Genomic DNA, 12642 nt, shown 5'->3' with positions numbered 1-12642 from the left:
CAGTTCAGGTTCAAAGACCCAAGCGTGGGGAGGTGCCCACGTGCAGGCTGCCCTTAGCCCAGGTGTGGAGTAGGATCAGGGGTGCTCACATTGTGAGCTGCTGAGCTGTGGGGGCTTTGTGGCCTTGCACATCCCTGGCACCTGTTTGGTGGAGGAGGGTCAGACAGCTCAGCCAAGAGCAGGAGACAAGCACCAACACAGGCTGAAGGCTTGGGCGTGTACAGGTGTGTGGCTAGAAGGAATTAGATCACATTTTTACACTTGCAAAACTAAGCTGTGCAAAGCACCCAAGTAGGTGCGTGATGCACATAGCCCCAGAATAGATTTTTCTCATTGAGCTAAACAAAGAAACAGAGAGATGATCCCCATTTTAGCTCTGGATCAGGATGATATTTTTGTATGCTCTGCCAGACTAAATCCCTGCTCTAGGTACTTGTGAGCTGTGGAATTGGAAGTCTGGGTCTTCCCAAATGTCAGGACCTGATTCATTTAAGACTCAAGACAAAGCAGATTTGAATTTACGTCTCCTGAAAAATATAGCAATTCTTTCTCTGAGGCAATTCTTTCTTTATAGGGGCAGCCTCTTGGTGTTGTAGGTCACTGATGTGAGGGACAATTTACAGAATCAAAGTAACGAGAGGCTTGCAATGCGGAACTGGTGGCCTTGGGAAAAGCACAGATAACCTCAGTGCTGAGGCTTACGTAATTGTTGGTTTGAAGAAATCAGTTCATCCTGCACATATAATGAAGAAAAGGTCCAGAAAAAAAAAAATGGATGGATGCCTCATCCCTGGAGACACTCAAAGTCAGGCTGGATGGAGCTCTGAGCAACTTGATCTAGCTGTGGGTGTCCCTGTTCACTGCAGGGGGTTGGACCAGATGGCCTTTTAGGGTCCCTTCCAACTCAAATGATTCTATCGTTCTTTGAAATTTGGTTGTGTAAATGCATAACCAAAAATTGCATCATAGACCCATCAGGCATGGAGTCATGTACTTTCCAATTTCCAGATCTTTGGCATTGCAAGCTTAGTATCCTTTCAACATGGTTTCCAGTGTGCAGCTGTATGTATATACGTACGTATTCTATTGCACAGATGTACACAGATGCACAGAGATACATGCACACGTGTGCGTCAGTGTGTTGGGCTACAGATGATGCATTGTCTGAAGCTAAACACAGTTTCCATGTGTTATATAACAGAGTTTAAGAGCGTTCGTATACATTCCAAGGCTTGTGGTTCTCTGAACGGTGAGCCATTATAGAAAATGAAGGGTTTACTCCAGCTGAACAAAAATCTTTTTAGGAGAGGCTCTGAGCTGGGTCAGCAGCCCTTCCTTTTTCCCAACACAGAAGGAAACCAAGTGATGTAACTTGCTGCGTCACGAGGTTTGCATCCACAGACATTTCAGGAGCTGAGTTCCCACGAATGGAGTGATGTGCGAAAGGACTGTGGATCCTGGGCCTAATATTTAACTTCTTGGTGACTCATCCAGGACTGTCCTAGTGTTTGCAGTTGTAATGCTTTGGCAAATGTGACTGATTACACGCTTAGAAGCACCTAGATTTTAAGCCCACATTCACAGAACCACTGGCTGCAGCTCTACTGCTACAGCCTTGCAGGACCCAGCTGGCTCGCTGGCCAGATGGATCATCAGTCTATTCAGAAGATGTTTGGCTCTGTTTGCTTGACAAGGAATTTTTTTTTTAACAGTTGTGTTTATTATGTGCAGCTACAATGCATTTGCTTTCTTGAGGCTTGCTCCCTTTCTTTAGTTTTAGGGCCTTTTGAAACAGCAAAAGGCAGATTTTGGCCATTGGCCCACGAGTTCTAAACATCCTGCAGCCCAGTGAGAAGAGTGTCTACTCGATATCTCAAAGCCCCAGCCTAAAGGTCACTAGCCATATGCAGATCACCTCATTAGCTCAGGCAATTAGTTTGCAATGACTGTTCTGGGTAATCCTGCACACGTGCAGTGCAGCTGATGTTTCCCTACAGCATCAATCTGCATAAGCAAAAGGAACCAGGGCAGCACAAACGCTGTTGGAAACAGGAGCTCCAAAACACACTGATTTCTCTTCCCAGTGGCTCTCTGAGGTGGTTTCAGCCATTTCCCTGACTGGTTTAATTTAGAGATGATTCGGGGGCAAGTGTCACACTCCTCAGCAAGATTCACGGGGATGTGAGGCTGCTCTGTAAGGCCCCTTGCACTCTAACCCACCTTTGCAATGCACACCAAGAGAGAGAGGAAAACACTGTAAAACATTCTGCGTGTGTTTGATCACGGAACCGACCATTTTCCATCTCCACTGTGGCCTTGCCTGTTTTTTGTCTCGCTAACAGCAGTCAACACAGACAATTTTATTTAGATGCCTTGTTGCGTTTTACTGCGCAACCCATGAAATGTAACCTGAAGCACAAATGCACAAAAGGGATTTGGCATCTTTGCTCTGTGGCACGAACAGCGTTATTGTTAGGGGCCATCCCAAACAGGAGCCTGCCTGTGGGGACATGGCGAGCAGCTCGCCGAGCAGCCGGGCCCAGCCGGGCCCTGCAGGCCCACAGCCCTGCTGCCCACACTTCCTTGCCCTGCGGTTGTCCTGGGATGGGACACTGGGACCACTCACCAGCCCATCATTGTACAGCAATCAGTTAAATTTATGTGGCATGTGGTTTCGTTCAGCTCATCTGGGCTCCCCTGTAAGCCAGGCACACCCTGGCCTGATTGGAATCATGAAGGCCCTTCCTGGCCAGACGCTCACCCGAACACAAAGCAGACTAGGCACCGAAAGGCCAACGGGTTCTTCCTCTCAAAGCTCCTGAGACCCTTAATCCCCGTGTATCCTTTTTCCACATGCAGCTTTATGCATTTGATTGAAGACCAAGTTATAGGGATCCAATTAGCAGAGGGAAGGGACTCTGCAGGCCCCGAGACCAGGGGGCTTTTTGCTGTAGTGTGTGAGGTCATCCCCACAGAAACAGTTAGTTAGGGTCTGAAGAGCCCCTCAAAACGATAAATCTACAGCGAGCAGGAGGGACGTGGCCAGCAGAACATCCCAGAGAAAAATCTGCTGTGTGGACAGACAAAAGAGGGACGAGGCTTTACAAGTGAAATTCATTAGAAATTGTCCTGATGTGGGGAAGTCATCTCCCAGGGCTTTGGGATAGCTGCAGAGAATCTGGTGGAGTGCGTTTAAAATGGACATTGTTCTACCACTGGGACCTGGTTTTGCAACGCTATTCTCTTCTACAGCAGTTAAGAAATGCGAGAAAAATGAGATTTTATAGTGACATTACTCAGGCGATCTCCTGTGTCCTCAAAATGCAGCTGGAAGCAGAACACCGGGCTGAACCCGTTTCCTCCAGCACTGCAGGGGGCACAGGCCACCCCTGGTGACAAATCTGCAGCTCTGCAGTGGCTGATGGTGCTGTGGGGACGGGACTTGTGCTCGGCACTCATGGAGAGCACACTGCGTAAGGCAGCCTTGCTGACCTTTGCACCTCAAGTCTTTCCAAGTCCATACGACTTGATCCTGAAATAGGCTCAATGCTGAATGTGCATCTGGGATTCAATCACTCGTTAGTAGCCTTGGAGTCGTGTTTATTTGGAAAACAGGTGAGAGAGAGAGAAAGGGAACAGCTCACCGTAAACACAGTTGCTTCATCTCCTCTTACCTGGTTGGTGTGATCCCAGGGCATGGGGGACACCCCTACAACGGTGTTCGCTCACATTCATCTTGCAGCAACCTGACCTGTGCCCACCCACCCTGCCAGGGGCACAGGCCCCAAAAGGAACGGAGGGGCGGTGGGTCTGACCCCAAGCCTGGTCTCAAGAAACAACCATGCAGCCGCCCGGTCCTCTGACTTGATTGTGTGTAATGAGGGCACTGAGAGAGACACACTGGGATTCGCTGCAAATGAAGACAACGGCACAGAATTTTTAAATAATTTTATAATTTCCTGATGAACTTAGTCTGTGAATAAAAAAAGAAGAAAAAAAAAATGAACAAAGTGTTTATATTATCAAGGCAAAGTTGAATATAACACATTTTCTTTGCAATTTCATTATCCTGTCAGTAACATGACTCCAGCAATAAAACACATACAAGTTGAAGGCAGCGTGCGCACTTGCATCACGGACATCAATGTCTCCCGCTGCTGTTATTTCCAAAAGGAATCCAAGTACACCAGATCCCATACCCAAAGCCTGTCTCCCCCTCCACTAAAGTGCAACACATCTCTTCCAAAGCAAATGAGGGATCCGTGTCTGCAAAGCGGATGGAGTATCCCATCCTGCAGAGGTTTTTTTAACCCTTAGGGCAATCCTCTGGATCGCCCCCATACTCTTGGTGAGCCAGAACCTGGAGTGGGGCCCTCATTATGTACTGACTTGGAGGGAAACAGCAGTGTGCTACTCTAGTGAGCTCGGAGCAGCACGTTAGACTAGCACAGAAGTTACTTCCCTGTTCATGGTCCCATTTTTCATCCTCCTTCAGAATCTGAACAGATAAAGGCATTTGCCACCAGAACTTCCCCAGATGTACTGTAATAAGCATTTCAGGACGGGCCTGGTGCAGGCACCCTGAGTCAGGCTGCTGCCATGTGCTGCTGACTGAGGGCTGAGGGCAGCCTGTATCTCACGGGGACTGAGGCCTGGCCGTGCCCATGGAGATCGAAAGAAAGATGCCTACTTGTACAGTTTAACTTCAGATTTGGATTTTAGTTGATGACCATGTTTTACAGTAAAAGAGATTACATATGACTGATGAAGAGATCCTTTTTTTTTTTTTTTGTCAGCCCAAAATAAAAAAATAGTGTTTTGAGCAACAAACCCACCAAAGCACCGAGAAACTAAGGCGGATATATCTATTTAAAAGCAAAATTGATTTACTTCATTAAGATCCAAATAGGAAGTGCAAAATGAGGATAAATAGCACATGCTAATTAACTTTGAAAGAAAAAATACATTCATTTAATGACGTTCTTTACCTAGTATCACAGGTAAAGCAAAATGTGTGGGCTTTTTTTTACGTTACATGCCAGTTTATCCTCACATTGTTCCTTGTAAGCAGCTCTGAAAATGGACCCACATGCCTACAGCCAAACTACACTTGCACGTGGCCCTCGCATGTTGGCCAAACCATCTGGTCCATTTACGTCAGCGGTTCACATGGTAGGGGACACCCGATGATACCAGAAAAGACTGATCTCCAAAATCCCCTTTCTTTCTGCTCATTTCTGTACTACGTGAGGCATGTACAGTCTAAAACTGGGAAAGCAGGGATTTACAACACATAGTTCATGACATTTCCAAAGAGGCCAAGCCTCCTGGACCTCAAAAGCCTGCGAAGGGCAACTGGTTATAATTATAAGCTCACAAATCCTTTTCCGTACAGTCCTGAGAGGAGGAGTCACGGCTTTGTTGTTTCGTTACTTGAATTCCTTTTGATGAAATTTATTTTTTATATATTTTTAAAACACATCTTTTTCAGTTCTACTACTATCTTTTTTTTTAATCCGACAACAGACACACATTGTTGGTAACTGCCCCAGCCTTAGGACCACACAGACAATATCAACAAGCAGAAAACAAAACAGGAAAAAAACGCCCCTGAAAAAGTCAGGAGAGATACTGATGACAGGGTTACAGCACTCACCACACACACACTGGAAAAAGTCAGGATTTCTGTGTTTATGCTTTTGACACTAAAAAGTTTTGAAACAGTTTTTCTTGTTAAAAAAGTCAGTGGACACAGCCATTTTGTTCAGAAGGATTTGCTGCTGTATAAGGTTCCTTCCATTTATGCGGAAGAAACAATTAAAAACGTAATTTTGCTTAAAAATCCCCCCCGACACTCATTCTCTTTGCCACGCTGACGAGACTGATTGGCAGGGTGATCTCGCCAGCAGTGCCGGACACCCTCCGCCTGACCCTTCCACCCCACCAGCTTCACTGGGGCAGTGTTAAGTTATCCATTGCCTTCTGCTTCCTCCCCATTTCCCCGTTCCAGTGCAGACGTTGAGCTGAGTAGAGCTTTTAACATCAGATGCCTTGATTGTACTATTTCCCTTTTTATTTTATCGGTGTCACTGAGAGATGTGTGTGTGACTTACGTAGTGAAATATTTGTTTTGCAATGATATCAGTGTGTGGCTCTCTACATCCTTCGTAAAGAGCCTTTCAGTGGCAACGATTGGCAATTAGTCCAGGAGTGGGGACTCAGCCCTGTTAACCTGTTATCAGTTGTAGAAATTTCCCAAAGAATTGAGTGTTAGCAGCAGAATGGGTGGGAACTAGAGGACAAACAAAAATAGGAGCCCCTTTGGTTCAGGAAACAGGGTTATGCATATAAGAATTATGACATCAGTGCTCCCTTGTCTAAAATACCGAGACCCACAAAGTACCAGCAAATCTGATAGAGAAGGTATATTCCAGCAGCGCAACTGGAAACGGCACATACAGTTCCGTGCATTGCATGACCTTCGCCTTCCATCCACTGGACTTGGCAAAAATTGGATGCTCCAAAGAGAGTTTGGCATTTTCTAGAGGGAAAGCTGGTTAAAGGCAGTCAAATTGAGAGATAATAGCAGAAGCTTAGAGTTTTGTTTGGGAGCACCCCAGCCAAATCTTCTTCCAATCGCAAATAGTGCTAATGTTCTCACACTGCAACTCTAGTGTTGTAATGTCCTTTTAGTGTTTTAAATGAGGCTTGATTCTGAGGAAAATATGTACTTGGACTCATGGATATCATCAGCAAGCATGGTTGGGATGTCAGCTTTTACACTATACCTGGACTGCAGGCTTGAGCTATTTTTCAGCTCAAACCCAGCGAAAATTATCTATTTAATTTTCTACAGGCAGATCCTCAGGTCCTTACATCTACCAGTTTCTCTACAAATGAAAGATTGGAAGAAAAAAAAAACAACAAAACAAAACAAAGGAATCAAGACTTTCACAACTCCCGCAGCAAATGGGACTTCATTAAAGAGAAGAAGAACAAGTAAGTTTCCCCAGGCTCACTGGGATCTGGACAGGAGGCCAGGAGGCAGGAGGGGCCCCTGAATTTCCCAGAAGTGCTGGACTGTGGGACTGTTGCGCTAGGAAACTGCATGTCCCTGGCTGCTGACACCTGGATGTAAGATATCAGAGGAATTGGAGAGGGTCAGGCAACTGGATGAGCATCATGGCAAGTACACATGTATGAATTTTCTGCCACGTGCCTGATAGGAGGTTTCTTGATGGATAATGATCACCAAATCCATTGATTGCCCCAAGGCCAATGTTGTGGCACTCCATACAAACAAGAAGAAAAGCTTTCGCTGGTCACACTCAGCATTAAATCACAGCCAGCAGCATCTCCCAGATGACACAGTTCCTCAAACTATTTGCCATGACAAGATCTATATCTACGCAGGATCAGAGAGATTATTTGAAATAGTTCGATGGAGATCAAGTTGGATCAAGTCTGTTCCCAACTGAGATCCGCTCTCTCTGAAAGTACTTTACTGAGGTCTAAGATCAATGTTTAAGTTGCAAGTCTAGAAGCCCAAAAAGATAACAGTAGTTAAGAACACTTGCAAAGGCCCAGTAATCCTGCTGGGAAGAACAGCAAGTGTGTGGCTTGCAGATAAAAGACCAAATGGCCGGTGTGAAAACTGGCCAGGCTTGATAAACCCTTTCAAGGAAGACACTAGGAGATGCACAAACAGTGAGATTCACCTGGTTTCAGACGCATGGGTCCTGCAGACAGCAGTGTGCCTTTGCTGAGGCACTTTGCAACCAAGAAACACAGCCTCAGGCTGGCAGCTGAGTCAAAGATGCAAAAGAACCAGTGCCGAAACTCAGAGCTTTCCTGTGATGTATGGGCAACGCAGCACACAAACGGAATTGAAATAACAGCCAGAAATGACCACCCCTTGCTCCCATTCCTCCCCCTTCCCCCGCAGCAGGAACACTATCAAGGGACATCTCAGTAAGAGGTTTACAAGCAGGAGTCATTTGAACCATCGATAAGGGAAATTCCACAGCTTCTCACAGAAGAGGGATTGTTTTACAGCAGGGAACGAGGGCAGCTGGAGATTTGACCATATAAGTTAATGAGATAGTCAGGAGTGGTGGTGGCAGTGTGATGATGTTAGGCTGATGGCCCTGATGGTTTTACAGGCAGCATTAAATTCCTTGAGTGAGTAATTAGGGGTGATGAAGAAAAAGCAAGAGGAAAGATTTCAAAACAACAGCTCCTATCAAAACGTGCTGACTCAAATAATAGGACCAAAGGGGTGGTTCTGGTATGAGGCATGGCTCAGTGGTATGTACAGTCACTGTCTACATGCCTTCCGGTATTTCCCTCTTGCAAACATTCAGGTTCCCATTACTCTCCTCTTACACGAGGAAAAAAAAACAAACAAAAGTCTTTGGACACAGGCTAATACTATACTGAGAACTAAAGTTACATTTCCTGATTTGTAAAGCACTGTCAGATCAAAAGATGGAGAGGGTGCGAGCCATCACTTCTTTGGAGACCTAGGTATTCCTACCCAGCAGACAACATGCCTATGGATACAGCTGCTTCTTCTGAATCATTACAGTAGAATGAATTAGGGTATGATTCATTTCAAATCAGTTTCCAATATTATCTACAGATGTATAAGTTTTCAGCTTTGCCCAGTTTTCACTGGTTGAAAAGAAGATGGTACATCTTCCCTTAGGGAAACTTCTGCTGACTTCCTTTCTATCAGAAGCAATCCGTCATATTTCAGAGTGTAAAAATAAGGTGTGGAAGACCTACAGGGGGGTTATGCTACAAATTTGAAAGATGTAGGAAATTCAGTTCTTCTGAAAGAGTTTGAAACATTTTATTTAGCATAACGGTTTAGTGATTAAGCTCAAAATGTAGTAAGTCAGATGGAATTAAACTCTAAATGGGAGGCTCTGAATGGGAATTGTACTGAGAGACAGACAATGGATGGACGCTGCAATCAGCTGATGTTTCCAGAACTCCGAGTAAAATCAGAGTTACAGCCATGGCTGCAGGAGTCAGATGGTTCATAATTAGCTGGTGACTAGAAAACTAAGATTTCATCGCCTGCTGTGTTGCTATTTGGTCTCCTTTTCCCCTCCCCCTGTTTTCTTAAGTAATATGAGAAAGCTAAAGGGGAAAAACTCCTTTAAGGAGTACATGGGGACACGTTAAACAGTTCTGTCCTGCAAATGCCCCCAGATGCATATAACCATTGGTAGCCAGGAAAAAAAGTGTGTCCTCTTTACTGCAGAGCCCAGGAATGAACACCCAAGTCCTACTCATAAAACAGGATTCTGAATTGCTATCACGACAAACCGACCTGCTATTTCAGGTCATATTACCTATCAGCAGGGGCTTTACTGAGCAACAAAGATGGATGGGAGCAAGATGAAGGCCTCTCATATACATATAAGAATTGCACTGGTTTAGCTAAAGCTGTCATTTTATACCTATCTACTCAGCTGGGTGCCAACTCCAGCAGAGACGCTCCTCTTTATAAGAACAGGTTCTTGCTCTGAATTCAAACTAATTCCTTGTCAACCTAAACTAACCCAAAATAAATTAATTTATAATTATAGTAAGAACGTATTGCTAATTTACCTAAATTAGTTTTAAAATTATATTTTTAAGCTAAATGATGCAATTTGCTCATGTACAAAATGCCTAAGACTATTCTGATGGCAGCTGGTGTTTACAAGCCTACAGCCTGAAAAATTAGCAATGGGCAAACTATACAAGTTGCAGCTGGGAGCTGACTTGTTGAGCACACCTGTTTGAAGGAGGAGATCTCTCTATAAAATAAGAATGTAGGTGATACAGACCTACGAAGAGCAACCTCAGCTAAAAAAATGAGGAGCCAATAGACAGTAACAGTTATCTGAAAATATGCCCCACTCAGCACTTCAGAGTCAAATTACTGAACAATAAAAATTAATGTTAAGTAAACAGAAAGTACCAGCATGCCTACCTTGTTTCTCAGCTGCTAGATTAAGTCACTAACAGAACATAATACGAAAACCTTCCTTTCCTCTCTACGTTATTTAAGAACATAAGAAACATTGAGACAGGCAGTGAGACCTGAGCTAGCTAGCTGATGCTGGCCATTTGTAAGCCATAATCAGAACATGCTCAGGTTTCGTTTTTAGCACTATGAAATAGAGGCTTTCAGCTTTTATGAGAAAAAAAACCAAACAATAAATGAATGAAAGGCAAGGGCTACCCATCTGCAACCTCCTGAAGAACTAGAACTTCTTGTATTCAGTGGATCCCCTCTTTGATCAGGAGACTCAGAAGAGCTCTGCTTAGCTGTATCCAAAAGTCCAATACCATCAACAAGTCAGCAGGGAACTGGATGCTAAAGTAGAAAGGCAGTGAGAAGATGAACATAAGCATGACTGATTAATCATAGACTGGAAGAACCTAGAGAGCGTGTAGTTTTTAGAGGTGGGGTTTTTTGTTGTTTTTGTTTTCCTTGCAAAAAGTGCACCAGAAGTTTCTGTTCCATTTTCTGTCTTTCACATTCCTCTCCACTCTCATGGCTCCTTGGACTGACTGGGCTCGGCCGTTGGCGTGCTGCTCCAGCGGGGCTGGCGGCCGAGGTCATGATGACTCCTCGAGTGCATTGACGACTTGCTCCAGGATGTCAGGGCAGTGATCCGCTATCTGCTGTAAAATGGCGTTGGCAAACTCCTGCAGCTCTGCGCTTTCCTTCTCGCCCTTTTCTAACTCATCACGAAGCTGCAAGAAACACACACGACTACAGTCATTCTTTGCTATTACACAAGTGCACAACACAATGAGTTCTGCCTAGCAGGCTCAGCTCTAAGCTAAAACACCAGCTTTAGGAAGGCAGCTAGCAGAGTGCACCATGCAGGGTGTGCTCCCAGTTAAAGCCATGTCACCATGGGAAAACTAAGTGCCTTAACTACTCCTCAATAGATTTTTTTATGATTAATATCTGCAAAGCTTCCTTTGTACGATGTTTCTCTGCAAGCAACTGTACTCCAGAAAAAAAAAAAAAAAAGACCTTATTTTGCTAGTATTTCAATTAACTTGACTTTTATTAATAGATAACAGGACATATTTAGTTCAGAATTGCTTCCTATGTGAAATCAATAGAAATGTTACAGACTCCTACCTAATACACTCAGTGTCAACTAGCATTCTGATTTGCCTGTGGAAAGAGTAACTTTCAGACACCGTGCTTCTTAACTCAGTCCTAAGATTGCCATACAGAATTGTGGTGGAGCACACATACTTTTTGTTTACTAAGAAGATTATACATTTCCTATTGGATTATTTATTCAGAGTAATTGGCTCAGAATGAGACATGAAACTTGAAAACATTATTTTATTCATATTTTGTATAGTCCACAAGCTGTTTGTCCAACAGACAGAGTAACAAACCACAGCACACAACACAATGGAGTTTATGTGAACATGGCTTTTAGCCCTGAATCTAATGGCACTGCTGTAACTAGGGGCGCAATGTCTTAGTGAAGAGCAGGAAACATCTGCCTTCAGTAACCTGTTTATCCAACACAGAATTGATAAATCCCATGCTAGCCTGAGAACTGCTTAGGAGAATCCCCAGTAAGGTTGTAATTTGTGGAAGCATTAAGGGATTACTGTAGTCACAACAATCTAAGGATCTAACAACAAGGAGAAGCAGCATCTCTTACCAGACCAGATGACATAGTTAAATAGATTGGATAAGCTTTCAAGCATACAGCTTTATCAAATGCTACATAGCAAAAGCCTGCTTTGTTTTATCAGTGATAATGTTTCTTCTAATTTATTCCTTCCGAATAGAAGACAAGCATATTTGTAGCAGGTACATCCACTTCTTAAACGGGTCTGAAGTTCATTGCAAGCTTTTGCATTTAAAGTTTTGTTAATTTAAGCAGCTGGAGCAACCGGCTTATCTATTGTTGAACCTTCCTTTAAGTTTGATTTGTTGAGTTTCTAATACTACCTGGTAATAGTCTTGTAACATTTCTTATTCTTGAGTTACTAACATTTTATTGGAACTCTACTGTAGTGTTCATATGTGACATGGAAAGAATGCCACAGTGGGATTTTTCAGCCATGAAGGGATACCTGGTCACCGGCATACAAAGCTCTTGATCTATATTTTGTACTTTTGTAATGCTGCTTGTTGTAAGTGTTACAAAGAGACAGCTGTCAGGCAGCAGGACAACAGAGATTGGTTTACCGCCGTAAGAGCACAATCAGAAGGAGAAGTTACATTCCTACAATTAAAATTCTAATCAGATAGGATGTCTGTGCTCAGCGATGGCATCAAGCAAAGCATGGGAGATTGCTACACTGTACTGCAAGAAATACTGCAGGAAAACAAACAGGCTAAGAGTGACTACAGAATAAACACTAATGCTTTTCAAGAAGTTATGGTATAGACTTCTATAGACAAAAGTGAGAGAAAGGAAATTAAAAGGGTAAGCCAGCTCCACTACTCCCTTTACTAGGCAGGGTAACATATAGTAAATTATTTGGGCTTTGCGTGCTGAATGTTAGTTTAATGTGCTCTTATGTGCTTTGTTCCTACTGGCTGGTGTGCTCACAGCTCAGCTATATGAATCTGAGAGGGGCTGATGCCAAGAA

General features: G+C 43.8%; 1 protein-coding gene across 12 annotated transcripts in view; it reads right to left on the bottom strand.

Moving 5' to 3' along the window:
* Positions 1 to 3933: 3933 nt before the first annotated feature.
* Positions 3934 to 12642, bottom strand: part of ERC1 (ELKS/RAB6-interacting/CAST family member 1) — a 291778-nt gene continuing 283069 nt past the window's right edge. For all 12 annotated transcript variants that reach the window (XM_040650627.2, XM_046901424.1, XM_015286777.4 and 9 more), the window contains one exon: positions 3934 to 10758. In XM_040650627.2, coding sequence (XP_040506561.1) covers positions 10621 to 10758 — 138 coding nt within the window. In that variant the 3' untranslated portion in view covers positions 3934 to 10620. The remainder of the gene's footprint in view (positions 10759 to 12642) is intronic.

Source organism: Gallus gallus, chromosome 1 (genome assembly GCF_016699485.2).
Source record: "Gallus gallus isolate bGalGal1 chromosome 1, bGalGal1.mat.broiler.GRCg7b, whole genome shotgun sequence".
Taxonomy (NCBI): domain Eukaryota; kingdom Metazoa; phylum Chordata; class Aves; order Galliformes; family Phasianidae; genus Gallus; species Gallus gallus.
This window is presented reverse-complemented; position numbering and strand designations above follow the sequence as displayed.